At 54.3% G+C, this 14,003-nt stretch overlaps 1 protein-coding gene across 4 annotated transcripts in view; it reads right to left on the reverse strand.

The window, feature by feature from the left end:
• The window catches only part of TMPRSS13 (transmembrane serine protease 13), a 28,545-nt gene extending 15,936 nt beyond the window's left edge, over positions 1 to 12,609 (reverse strand). The window contains exons 1-3 of one of the 4 annotated variants that reach the window (XM_077893705.1): positions 12,240 to 12,609; positions 1,648 to 1,882; positions 472 to 576 (exon numbers count right to left, since the gene is read on the reverse strand). In XM_077893705.1, the coding sequence (XP_077749831.1) occupies positions 472 to 576; positions 1,648 to 1,882; positions 12,240 to 12,260 (361 nt within the window). In that variant the 5' untranslated portion in view covers positions 12,261 to 12,609. The remainder of the gene's footprint in view (positions 1 to 471; positions 577 to 1,647; positions 1,883 to 12,239) is intronic. The other 3 variants (XM_077893703.1, XM_077893702.1, XM_077893704.1) reach the window with 3 other exon arrangements.
• Between the last annotated feature and the right edge of the window lie 1,394 nt (positions 12,610 to 14,003).

Below are 14,003 nucleotides of genomic sequence, written 5' to 3' on the forward strand. Positions count from 1 at the left end.
ATTGTATGGAAATACCCCAGAGACTTTCTATAATCAGTGCTCATATTTTTTTTTAATAATTAGCATTTATAGATTTTGTGCCAGGCACTGTGCCATTATGTCATTTACGGCTCATAACCCAGTGAAGTCTTTATGAGAGCTGACTGGGCATGTGCATAGTAAGTCAAATGCATTGAATGAAAGAAATCCCACTTGAGGATGCAGAAACTGAGCCCAGAGTGTCTAACTCTCCCAAGCAAGATGGGCAGGAAGTAGCACCAGTGCAACCTGAGCCCGGTTCCCCCAACCTAGCTGCTCAAAGGGCCTGGAGACACTGTGGTCCACGGCCTTTCGCAGGAGTGTCTGTGGGGCACAGTAGCCAGGCGAGTGTGTGTTCCCCACCCCTGGCTCCCTGCTGCGTGCCCCCATCCGGGGACCCCAACCCACCCCACCATGACCAGAACCTTTCCCCGGTCCCTCCCTTGAACTCACGGAGAATGATGAGTGACACCACGAGGGCGATGAGGAGGAGGACACATCCGATGAGCGGCAGCCGCTTCTGGCCCTCCTGCCAGGTGAACTTGGGCAAGCTGATACCTAGGAGCGGGCCGCAGCAGGGGGTGGTAAGGCCGTGGGAGAGGGGTTCGGCCACAGAGGAGGAGGGGGAGGGAGGCAGGCTGGCCCGGGAGGGCCCGTTAGGACTGCTCCACTCCAGGATGTGGCACCACCCCGCCCCCGATAGCTCCCTTAGCTGAGCATCTCCGACGGGCCAGCCTGGCACTTGCGAGTGTCCTCCCGTGGAATTCTCACAGCAACCGTGCGAGCTGGGCGCTGTCGCACTCATTTTATAGGTGGGGAGACTGAGGTTCACGAAAGTTAAAGAACTTGCTCGAGGGTGCTGGACTAGTGAACGGCAGGGCAGGATGTCCCATGAAGTGTGCCTCATGCCAGAGGCCACCACACCAGAGTGCCTCACCAGCCCTTGCGAGGGCAGGACAGTGAGAGGGGCCCCAAATACGGGATCCTCGGCCCGGCCAGTTTGTATGGTGATGGTGGGGACAGTCTGAAGTCTATGACAGGCAGAGGGCAGCGCTGAGATGGGCAGAAACCCTGTTTCGTGAGGGGCAGAGCCAGCCCCAAGGCCCATCCGGCAGCTCTGGCTTCCAGCAGCTGACCCAGGTAGGCCAGGTTGGAAAGACGGAGGTGGAGAGTGCCTGCCTGGTCAGAATTTCCTCCTTCCCTCCTCTCCCCACAGATGGGCCCAGGATCAGGACCCTGCTCCAGGGCAGACCCCTGCCTCCCAGCACATCCACGGGGCAGCCTAAGGGAAGGACTCCAGTCTCCCGCCAGAGTCCTTGCTCTTGAAATCCACGCTCTGACTCACACTGCGCAGCCTCCAAAGTCACAGCTGCTTTGTTGGTCCTGGTTTCTTCTCCCCTACCCCATTGGCCCCAATTTTCCACTGTGTCGGGCCTTCATGTAATGGCTCCTTTCTGCCCCCCACCTCCCCAGGCCCCCCACTGCCCACCCCTGACTACTCCCCCTGCTTCCCACACATCACTAGCCAAGGGGTAGAGGAAGAGCAGGGAGTGCCAACTCTGAGATTTCCTCCCCACCCGTCACCTGCTTCCCCGTTCCTCCCGCCTCCCCTGCAGTGTCCCCCCTTACCTGTGCTCTCCTCGGTGGCTCTGGTGGCTGGCGCTGACCTGGCAGGAGATGCCCGGATGGGCACGGCCCCCACTGGTGTTGCTCTAACAAGGTACACTCTCGTTGGAGAGGATGTCGTGGAGGCTGACCTGGCAGACGATGACCTAGAAGGGGAGGCCCGGGCTGGAGATGCCCGGGCTGGGGACGCCCCGGCTGGAGACGTCCTTGCTGGAGATGTCCTGGCCGGGGAAGCATTCTGAAAGCAGAGTGAAGGGTATCTCTCAGGCTGCTCCCCTGAGGACCCACCCAGCTATCAGCCCAGCTGAGCCAGGAGATACATGCTCTGGGGCAAGCAGCTAGGTGGGGAGCAAACCCCCCCCCCCCCATCACCACTGCCATCACCTCCTCACCCTGGCAGGGAAGCAGTTGAGAAGAGAGTGTCCCGGGATGGAGTACAAGTTCAAAGAGCCTGCACTTGCCAGCTCTCTACAGTCTCCCTGCATCACAGGGACCTGCAGAGGTGGGCAGAGAGCAGTGGGCCATCTGCCTGGGGCTTGGGGACCCTTGCTTTGGCTACATGTGTCTAGGGACCCTCCTTCTGAGGGTTGCTCAAGATGTAAAAGCTGGTGTGGCAGGACCAAGGTCTCCCTCTGATCAGCCACTGGACCCCTCCTCATCTCAAGAAGAAGGAAGGTGAAAACAGGCTCTCCTTGGAAACCCGGAGGGACCAGTCCTAGTCCCAGTCCCAGCTCTCCCTAGACATACAACTTTGAGGAAGCCACATAAAGAACAAAGGTCATTTCAGAGAAAACACTTTAACACTACTGCCCAGGTGTGTAAGGATTTTTAGTGAGAAAGCTCATGGAACTTAGATCTCCATTGGGCCATTGGGACTTGGCTTCCAGGTCCCAGACAAAGAACTCTTTTTCTAGAATCTGTTTGGAAAATAAAAAATTGCTCAAGGAGGTGGGGAGAGTCATCACCCTTCCCGCCCTCTCCACTTCCACACCCCCCACACCCCTGCCCTTTCCTCGTGTGTGCGCCAGATTTATAAAACCCCATTCTTACTATGAGCTGTCATCAAAAAGCGTGAAAGCATTGCTTAAGAAAAGCCCTGGCCTGCCTTCTACCCCACCATTCTCAGCAATTCCAGACTTGTCTTGCTCACTCGGACACCTGTATGCACACCACACACACTCACACACACATGTGCTCACTCACCAATGCATCAGGGAGAGCGGAGAGGCAAAATCGGAAGAAGGTATAGGCTGGGGTAGCAGTCCACACTACTCTTCGACAAGATCCTTAGCCCGACTCAGCTCCAGGGGGAGTGGTTTGTTCATTCAGATTTAACACTCCAATGGCTGGTTATAGGAGACTTTGCATGCTCCAAGGGCTTTGTATGTGTTTACTCACTTAATCCTCAGAACAGAACCACTCCCATTTTGCAGAGAGACTAAGCGATGGGATCAAGCTGTCATAGCCGGAGAGTGCTTCTGTGAGCTGGAGAGCCGGAGTGTGAGTCCAGAAAGCCAGGCTCGGAGGCCAGCTCAACCTTGAGGCATTGCTGCCTCTCTGAGGAGCGACGCCTTATGTGATCCAGCAGCCAGCTGGCCTTAGTCGGCAATCAGGGAACACTGGTCCTGCTTCTCCCTGGAAAGTAGAGCCTTTGGGGTGCTCTAAATCTAAGAGGGAGCAGTCCAGGGAACGAACAGGAGTGGCAGGGATGGTGAGGGCAGCGCACCTGTGCTGGGGGCACAGTCAGCAGGGCTGTGCAGAGGGGGCAGGCTCTGGACCCCTGGCACCTGTTTCCATCCCTCATCTGCCACCGTGCTTAACACTGGACACGATTAGGAAGCAAACCAGTTCAGGAAAAGCCCTCGTCGTTAGAACATCAGCCCAAGTCAACACCATCATCCCTATCAGGCAGGGTTTGGATTTAACTTTTTATTTTTATTTTATTTATATATTCATGAGAGACACACAGAGAGAGGCAGAGACATAGGCAGAGGGAGAAGCAGGCTCCCTGTGGGGGGGCCCGATGCGGGACTCAATTCCAGGACCCCGGGATCATGAACTGAGCCAAAGGCAGACGCTTAACTGCTGAGCCACCCAGGTGCCCCTGGTTTTCCTATTTTTAACTCTCTTTTCTAAGAGTCAGAAGGAACTGATTTGGTCACTGCCTCATTGTTCTGGAGGTCACAAAATGAATTCAAGGAGGAATCTAGAGTCTCTGGCCACACTCAGCTTACTATGGGCAGGGACCAGGACCCATTGCTCCAGGGAGTTACTGGGGTTAATTAATGGATATGGGTAAGAGACCAGGTGCTTGGGCCAGCCAAGCAGGGACACAGTTGTGTGTGTTTAGGGATCTGAAGGGCATGCAGCTGACCCAGCTGGCCCAGAGCTCAGATTCCCCTCTCACCCCCTCTATCTAGAGACTAGATCTCCAGAAGGGGAAAACAGATGAGCCCCCAGATGCTTCAAGGGGAGCAGGACTGGGGTTGGGGGCAAGGAGAGGCAGAGAGGAAATGCTGAAATATAGCATGCATCAGCTGACAGCCCTGGCTTTGGAGTCAGGCAGATCCAGGGCACCATCCTACCTCCAGGTGTGTCACCTCGGGCAGGACACTTAACCCTCCTTTTTCTTTTTCTTAATTTGTAGAATAGGACTAATGATCTTGAGGATTCAAGTAGGTAACACAGAAAATGTCTCGCCTGGGTCTGGCACACAGCAGCCAGGCGGGAAATGAGAATCTCCCTCCGCTTTTGCACTGGCCCACACAACACCCACCTTGCCGAGATTTAACAGCCGTGGGCCTTACCGATGGGCCCAAAGGTGGGAGCTCATCTTAGAGAAAAAAGAGGGTGCTAGACAAAGGCCAGACTAAAGTCCTTCAATGAGAGAGACAAACCCAGGCTGTGTAGAGTCTGTGCTGGCCACCAATGGTGGCCCGAGCCTTGGCACCTGCCTGGGACCCTGGCATCAGACATGTCAACTGGCCTGCCAGCCTTCCCTCCCTGCTATGCTCACACTACAGGCCTTTCCCACCCTTGGGGGCAAATTCCCATTACACGATGCAAGAAAATGATAATAGCTCACCATATATGGTACTTTAGAATGACAATAAATTTCTATGTCTGTGGTCTCACAAGGTCCTCACTCCAACCCTGAATATTTTTAGAAGCCCTTTTACAGATGACAAAACCAAGGTGCAAGGCTCAGATTGCTTAGAATCACAGTCAGGATTCTTCCCCAAGCCTGTGGGGGGGGGGGTCCCCTGCCTTCTCAAGTCAGCAGCAAGAGCCCCCGACACAGTCTTCTCCTGGCACCCGTACACGGGGTGCTCCTTCTGCATTTGTGACATCACCTGAGAACTGGGGCCTGGGGCCTTGCAGGCTGGGAGTGCCATGGGGAGCCCAGCGGTGAGGCTGGTGGTTCTACAGCGATCTCACTCTTGTGGAACTTTCTGGTGGGTCCCATGGCCTGCCAAGACTTGATGGAGCCTGGGGATGGGAGAGGCCCCATGCCAGGTAACAAGCATGGTCTACACCAGCGGGTGACTCTGGGCCTGTGGCTCCACCTCTTCACACTCCCAGTTTCCTCATCTGTAAGGTGAGCCAGTCACCTGCTTCATAGCACTAGAGCGATAGGTGCTGTATGTACAGTAAGGACTCGGTGCCCATTAGCTGTGACAGTGGCCGGTCATCTGTTAAAGATGCTGGACCTGAAGTAGAAATATCTGTGTTCAAATATGACTGCGTACATTCCTGAATGGTCTGCCCTGGGCAAGTAAAGGAAACACGTCTGTCTCAATGTGCGTGAGATGGGGATGACCTTGCCTCCCTCCCCCAGATAACTGCAGGAGAAACATGGAAGAGCCTGGTCCGCAAATGTGTTTCACATCGTATCAAAGGCCGAAGCCCGCTAGGGACTTAGCTTGACCCCATTTCGACCTCATCACAGCTCTCTATGGGAGGTATTGTTAACCCCATTTTATGGATTTTGAAACTGAGGTCCCAGGAGGTTAAGAACATACCCAAACCCACCTCTCAGGTAAGTGACAGGGCTCGAATCCTGCCCAGGCAGGATCTGGACCCACAGTATCACGAGTGTCGCCAGTAACTTCCTTCCCTTCCTTGAGGCTGACAGCGCGTGAAGAGCTTCCACACCCATTATTTCCTGGGATCCTCATGGGGTCTTGCTAGCAAACTGGGCAGGAACTATGGCCCCTGGTTTATTCTTGAGGAAACCGGGGTAGGGGACCGGACAGCATGCCCAGAGCCCCTAAACAAGTTGGTCGGCTTGTGGGGACTTCCCACAACCTTCTGATTTCACATTCAAGAGCTCAGGCTGTCCCCACTGGAGTAGGACCCCAGGGCCCTGGTCCTGGTGCCACTTCACCAGGGCAGGAGAAAGGGACCTGGGTGGGCTGGTGGAGGCCCAGCGGGAGGAGGTGGGAAGGCTGGGGGAGGTTGAGCAGTGGGAGGGAGTTAGACCAGAGATGTAGGGTGGGGGCTTGGTGGAAAGCTCAGGGCAGCCAGAAAGGCAGAGGGGTCTCCCAGCCTTCCTTGGCCAAGCCTTTCCCCAGCGCTTATCCCACCGCTTGAAGGTCTCAACATGCCTACCCATGGCCTCAGCCCCCAAGGAAGCAGGGAGAAGAGTCCCTGGGGAGGTGAGCTGGGGTCTGGGCAGGAGACTCCCATGGGTCCCTCTACCTGGAGTCTGGAGAGAACTAGGGCATGTAAAATGGGACTGATCTTGGGCTCAGTACCCAAGGGGCTGGGAGGGGGTGAGTCGTCCTCAGCCAGTCTCTAAAGCTGCCACCTTAGCCTCAGCAGCCTGTGGAAAGCCCTCCCAGGGCTGGGGGGCAGGGGCAGCGGCAGGGGCATGGAGGAGAGGCTGGGCCTTGGGGGTAGACAGGGCCCCGGAGGCCTCAGTAGAGCAAGCACTCTGGTGTCAGAGCCGGTGGGAGGCACATGCAGAGGTTTGGGCCCCAAAGACAAGGCCAAGAGAAGAGGCCTGACCCCAAGTTCTCCATAAGAGCTGCCATGTGGGAAACCCTGAATCCCAGCAGGATGGACGGGCAGCCGTCTTGGGGCAGCCCCAAGACCAGAGGAAGGCAGCCTCCATGGTGAGGCCGTCTGCTCCATCCCCCTGACTCTGAACCTCAACCTGAAGCATCGCTGGCGCTGAGAAGAGCTCCCATTTTCCGGGACCACTAGAAGAGGTTCCACAGCCATTCTTTACCCATTTCATGGCCTGCCACCCCACCTGCTGGAAGTTCCTCCTCATGTCTAACCCATTATAGCAGTAACTCATTTCCTTTCCTCAATTCTTAGCCAGCAGCTACTGAGATTCCAGCCACCCTCCTGGTGGCCTGGCCTCACCCTCAGAGCAGATGCCTCCAGTAGGTGGGGAAGAGGGTGGGAGGACACTTCGTGCCCAGAGCGCCAGGATCCAAGGGGCTGAGCCCAGGTCAGAACCAGCCCAACTCCTGGCCTTCGCCAGTGAGCAGAAGACCTAGCAACGGAACTCAGATGACCCACTCCAGGCTCCCCACGACCCGCCTGCAGGCGAGAGGCTCCTCAGCCTGTCTGGGGGCAGATGGACGGGGCCGAGCCAGAGGGTGGGTGACTCTGGGCCACTTCCCTGACCAAGAACTGCCAGTCATTCTTTCCTGGCCCTGCCTCTCCTCCCCGCCCCAGGCCCTACAGGGTGGTCCCTGGGGTCAGCCCCTGGGGTAATCCGTGGTTTCCCGTGGCAGAGCCTATCCCGTGGGCCCTCACCTGCTGGGGGATGGCTGTGAGAGGACAAGGACCCCCGTGGCCTTGCCCTTGGCGTCTCTCCACATCCTGCCAGCCCAGCCAGCCATGCCGGGGAGGAGGGGGTCCTCTGTTGCGCTGTGCCCTGCAGCAGCCACCTCAAGGATGGCTCGGTTTTGTGGCTGCTGCCAAGGATTGAGCTCCGGGCTTTGCTTAGCGACTGTGCTCCAACCACAGGAGGCGGCCTCAACTCTGGAATAGAGGCACCATGGGCTGCTCAGAGCCCACAGCAGGCAGGGAGAAGAATCTAGTAAAGGGCTCCTGTGGGAACGTCCACCCAGGCAGCAGCAGCCGTAACGCAACTTCAGGACCCAAGGGCAGGTCCACCAGGGCCCATTCAAGTCCAGTCAAAGCTGGCAGGGCCTCCCTCCTCTGCCCTGGGCCATCCCTTCAGAGAGCCTGTACCCCAGGGCAGGCTGGGCACATCACTGGCTGCCAGGGCTAGAAGGATCTTGAAAACCCTCTAGTTGTAGTTCCTTTAGCCTACTGATAAGGTGATGAAGGCCCAGAAACACAATGCAACTAGTCTAAGGGCACACAGCCAGTTGGGGGCAGGGCCCAAAACAGAACCTTCTGGCTCCTGACCTCGGGCTGCTGCACATCACTGTGCTCTCCCAGCACCCTTTACCAGGCTCCAGTGGGGAAGGACTCCCCACCAGACTTAGGCCCCTGTGGCAGCTTCTTTCTCCCGGTGATCCTGAGTATCAAGGATGTTCAGGATGGGGGGCAGAGGCAGGACCCTAGCCTGGCACCCCAGCATCCCAGGCTAGGCAGGAAGAGATGCCCCAGTCCCTACTAGAAGCATCAGGAAAAATCAGGAGCTTCCTTGGGCAAGACTTAAGTGGGCCTTGTGCCTGTCAGGATGCTGGGGAGCCCATGGGCCATGGCAGGGGAGCCCTGAACCCATCCCATGTGGACGGGACTGTGCTTAAACTGGCCTCCAAGGAACTGATCTGAACTGGGACGGAGTGGATCATGCTTCTTTTCCTTCCTACTCAGCCCAGGCTTCCTTGGACCTCTAGGTACACACGGCTTCCTCCTACTCCCCCCTCCCTGAACCCAGAGAAATTCCACAAATGCAGTCTCCCCTCAGAGCACAGCCAGATTCCCCAGCACCCCCTTCCAAACTGGGAAACCCCTGGAATCAAACTGGGCTCCAGACAAGAAGCCAAGCAGAGGCCTCCCTTGCAGCAGGCTTGGGAGGCCAGGGGAGTCTTGCTTCTGCTCCCAACCGTGCGTGACCTTAAGGACAGTTGTATCCCTCTCCGGGTCTCCGCTCCCTGACCTAAAAAAGGAAGGGAGCAGACAAATTGGCTGTTTTCAAGCAGGGTTCCCAGAGCATTAGAGGTTCCATGGAAATACCTCTGCGACTATTGTAGCAGGGAAAGGGCTTGGAGTCCTTCACCCCACTTCAGACAGAGGAGATCCACTTCACAGTTGTGTACAATGGGCTCTACATACGGTTTCATTTGACAAAAGAGGCTGCTACAAAGGACTTGAAAATTACCAGCCTGGGCGAGCACTGAAGTTCCTTCTAGTTTACGATGATGCCTCATGAAAAAGCCTCGGGGAATCCCTCTTAGACCAGTGTCAAAACACCTCCTTGTCCATTCATTCGTGTGTTCATTCATTCATTTGTCCATTCATCAAAGAGGTTAAAGAACACCCAGGACTTACTGCTGCCAAGCAAATAACCTTTGATCACCCAGGGTCTTGCTGCCTCAGTTGCTGCCCCCACCCCCCATGTGCCTTCTGTGCCAACGTCAACGCTGGAGAAGTGACACAGTTCAGGGCTGGTACATAATGGAGGTTCCCTGGACAGTCCTATCAGAGGAGCCACACTCCATGAGGTCCTGCCAGAGTCCCGAAGAAGCCCCCGCCAGGTTCCCTGTGATGGCTTCCCTCGTGCTTCCCCCCCAGCACCCTGGCCACCTGGCTGGGCACGGTCTACCACCGCTGTTGCTGTACCAAGAGGAAGTTGTTTTGCCAAAACAAGACACTTAAGCTAAGTGGCTATTGTTACATCAGCCGGCCTTCCCACCCAGCACCCAAACCTGGAGCCCCGTACACACACTCCCACACATTCTCATTCACATTTGCCAAGTCACAGGGACAATGCAGGGGGAGGCAGGGAGGGATGGGCCAGGTGGAAGGTTGCCCAGCACCAATGACAACATAAAACACAGAGGTCTCAGGTGAGGGCAGCATCCCTGTAGGGCCAAAGGCCAGGTGCCAAGGGTCCTGAGGGAGCCTGCACTATGGGGTCAAAGGCACAATGACCTGACCCCATTGGTTGGCTATCTTAGGAACCTGCCCAGCCCCTGCAGGGGAGAGTACCTCATCCTGAACCAGCCCTGGGTCTGCCAACCACTCTTTGTTCCACGACCTCTGAGGTCTTTGACTAAGTGAGAACCTGCTCTATTATAAGAAGACTCGGTCTACAATGGATTGCTGCTTTAGCAGTGGGTCCATCAGTCTTTCTTTAATAAGCATTGCACTTCTGTAAGCATTAAGAATGTGAGGCCTATGGAAAACAACACAAAACACACACTACTATTCAAGAACAAATGCACATGTCCTATCCAGGGTGGCACACCTGCAATCCCATTCCATGTAATTCCAAAGACTGTCATGGAACCAGAAAGGGACCTGGGGTTGGAGCAGGAAGCAATTTGTCCAATTCTCATTTTTGGTAGGTGAAAAAGCTGAGGCATGGAGAGATTTGTCCACATCGTTAGAGGAGTCAGGCCTAGACCCTAGATGATGATAGGAGGAGGAGGAGAAGGAGGAGAAGGAGGAGGAGGAGGATAATCTGAACACTCTGTGACTCTCTCTCTCTCTCTCTCTCTCTCTCTCTGCCAGATGCTATTTGAAAAGGGCCTCATAACTGAAAGTCACTAGGCTAAGGCTCCTTGAAGTTGACACTATCTTTATTCATTTTACAGATGAAGAAACTGAGGTACAAAAAGGTTGATTTGCCCAAAGTCACAGGTGACCTGGAACTTGGTCAGTGTTCTACCCACATCGTGCAGCTTCTCCTTCGAAGACAGAGAAGCTTTCTCACCTCCTGTCCAAGGTTCCCCGTGAAGACCCAACCAACTCACACAGGAGCTTCATCAGGCTTAAGTCCCTTGCCCACCATCTTCCTCAATACTTTATGGAGCCAAAGAACCAAAACCACAATGTACATCTGTCTGCCATGAAGCCCTCGGAGAGAAGGCATGGCCATAGACCATCAGTTTCTCCCAATCTCCCCTTAACTGGCCTGAAGAAATCTTCTACAAAGAACCCCAGACAGCTCTCCCTGCCCCGATCCGAGGCTCACTATCTTGAAAGTTCTGCCTTAAACAAGGGGGTGAATTTCAGAATCTTAAATTAGGAAGTAGTGGTTTAGTTCTTTCACTCCAAAGTAAGTTAGGATGGCCTCCCAGAACGAATATGGTGCCCACCACACCACGTAACACTTCTTCCGTCAGGGAAGTGACCTGGTGACCTTCCATGTTGGTCCCTAATTCTGGAAAGATGAGCATCGTAGGCAGATGTCACCTCCATCACCCTGCCTGGGGACCGGCCTTAACATTCTTTGGACAAATCAGCCCTTCTCCCCATTGTATTTAGAGATCATCAAGTTTAGGCTCCCAGAAAGTCACCAACAAACATGCCCAATGGCTGTGACTGTGAGTTCACCTTCCCCACACCTCAGACAAAACTCTATTCTGCCCTGTGCACTGCCTTTACTGCTCACCAGCAGCTCCAAGGAAGCTAGAGGCCTAGGACCAAATGACTTTGGTGAGGTGGAGACAGGAACCCAGGAGAACAGTGCAGAGGTTGGGAGGGAGGCCTCGGAAAGAAAAGTCAAGAGGGGCCTGGAACAATGGTGGAAAAGATGGTGGTAAAGGTTGCAGAAAAGTTATCTGGGGTTCAGAATGGACCACAAGCCACCTATAAGCCAGCACATAGGCTGAGCTGATCCTTCTCAAACCCAGAGCTGCCCCATCCTTCCCAGAGTCTCTGATTCTACTACTTCAGTAAAGAATAAAAAGATGGAGAGAAGTAGAAAGCAAGACCTCAGGAGAAGTTAGAGCACAAGAAGAATGTCCCTCAAGAAAAGAAAGCTGAGGCACAGCTGAACAAAATCTTTGGAAGCCTTCGTGTCTATAACTGTCTTTTCCACGGACGACATCCTAGCTGCTCTCTGTCACCGCCAAGAACAGAAGAGGAAAGGAACCTGAGTTGTGGCACAAGGAATTACGCTCAGACATAAGAATCATTTTCTAAGCATGAATATCATGAAGCCTGAAAATAAGTGACCAAAGGAGATTGAAAAAAATCCCCTGGAAGATCTTAAAAACACAAAGGAAGTCACATTTTTTTAAGATGGTTTAGGAGCCTAGTGAAGGGGTTAGCCAAGGTAATCTTGAAGCCCAGCTAGAATGCTAAGTTCTGGTGATTTCTCAAGCCGGCAAAAGTGATGATCTAACAGCATTAATGCCCTGGCCAGGGTGTTTCACGGGCCACAGAGCAGGAGCCCAACATTCAGGCACAGCCCTGTGGTGCTTCCCGACCAGATCCCAAATCCCATCGGCTCCTCCCCAGGGCCCCTCCTGGAAATCAGGATAGAAGGAGGCCGAGCAATCACAATCCCAAGTAGCTTCAAGTGAGAAAAGGCACATTCAACTTCCCCCCAAACCTGAGGCATACAGGTGGCCGGGCCCCACCTATCTTGCAGCCCTGCCCCTGCTTCCCCGGCGCTGGGAAGTTCTGGCCCAAGGCCTGTAACCACTCACCCGGCTGCTGTCCCTTTCCATGGTCTCCCGAGGGGTGAGGCTTCTGGGCTCAGCTGATGTCCACGGGAAGATCCATGTTGGCCCCTGTCTTCCGCGGCATGTGGAGAAAAAGGGGGCTGGAAGGCTGAGGGCCAGCCCCCAGCAGATGGGGCGGGGAAGCGGGTTGGGACGTGTGAGGTAATCTCAAGTATAAACAACACCACAGAACTAGCCAGACCTGTCCCTCTCCTCTCCTCCGAGGCCATCCCAGTTACTCAGCGAATACCAAATACCAAATACCGGGAGTGTGAAGTTACCTCTACCCCTGAAACTGCCCCCACAGAGTCAGCTATGAGGAAATGAGGGGTTCCAGAATGCTTCTTTCAGAGGGAGCATTCTCAGAGGAAAAAATCCAGGCCCTGTGAAGACCATCGTAGGCCTGTCAACCTGAGCGCCTCAAACAGATGCTCCAGCGCCCTCTGAGGCGGGTCTGTGTTTCCACAGGGAACGTCCAAGGCCAGGGACCGGGGCCCCACCCAGGGCAGGACGGTGTCATCCTTCATCGCCAAGGACCACGTGTCCAAATCCCCAATCAAGGTACACGGCGTGGCAAATTTCCATTTTCTGAACGATTTCTACCAAAACTCTTACCAAAGAAATTAAAATCAAACAACCTCTAATTATGCACATAGTGAATTTCCTCAACTGAAAACAATAAAACATCATGAAACAACACATCAAAAGCCAATTGAAATAAAACATGGAAGTATCTGAATGGAAACGGTTCTAAGAAATAGTGGCGGACTCATGGTCCCCTAGCTGCTGCCCATTCAGCGCCTAGAGTCAGAAGTAACAAAGGAAGAGCCTCCTCCAAAGGGGGTGCTTAGCACCCCCAACCCCAGCAGAGTTGCTTCTGCAGGGTCTCAGGTGAGCTTTAGGAAGGATTTGCGTGACTGGGCATTTGGGGGCCCAGAGGTCGTGAATGGCAGTCTTCTTAGATTGAAGAAGACTGATTCCTTCTTAGGTTGAAGGAAGCGCAGAGACCATGCAGTGATTCGGTCCTCTCCTTTTACAGATGGAGAAACAGCCTGGGAGCCTGAGGAATCCGCACAAATCACAGGGAACAAACAGCAGTGACAACAATGACAAGGCGCTGGATCTCCTGCCGAATGCTCTACATACAGTAACGCGCGTCATCTTCACAACAATGCTGTTCATCTGTCCCTCATTCATTCACCCAGCAAATATCCGAGTGCTTCTGATGCACTTGGCACTGCTCTGGGTGCTGGGGACACAGGGACAAAGCAGGCAAATACCCTGCTCCATGGCACTGGCATTGGGGGAGAGGTAGGACCAACAAAAATAAGCAGATAGATGATGATGATGATGATGATGATGGCTAGATAGATGACAAAGCAGCATATGAGAAATTGAGAAGTTCTTTTTTTTTTTTTAATTTATTTATGATAGTCACAGAGAGAGAGAGAGAGAGAGAGAGAGAGAGGCAGAGGGAGAAGCAGGCTCCATGCACCGGGAGCCCGACGTGGGATTCGATCCCGGGTCTCCAGGATCGCGCCCTGGGCCAAAGGCAGGCGCTAAACCGCTGCGCCACCCAGGGATCCCCGAAATTGAGAAGTTCTATCAAGAAAAATAAAGCAGGGAGGGGGATCGAGAGGGCTGGGAGCAGAATGACAGTCTGAGACAGGGTGGTCAGGGATCCCTTCACTGAGGTGACACTTGAGCAAAGACTCAAAGGAAGTGACCACTTTTTTTCCCATTTACATG

Source organism: Canis aureus, chromosome 3 (assembly GCF_053574225.1).
Source record: "Canis aureus isolate CA01 chromosome 3, VMU_Caureus_v.1.0, whole genome shotgun sequence".
In the NCBI taxonomy this organism is placed as follows: Eukaryota; Metazoa; Chordata; class Mammalia; order Carnivora; family Canidae; genus Canis; species Canis aureus.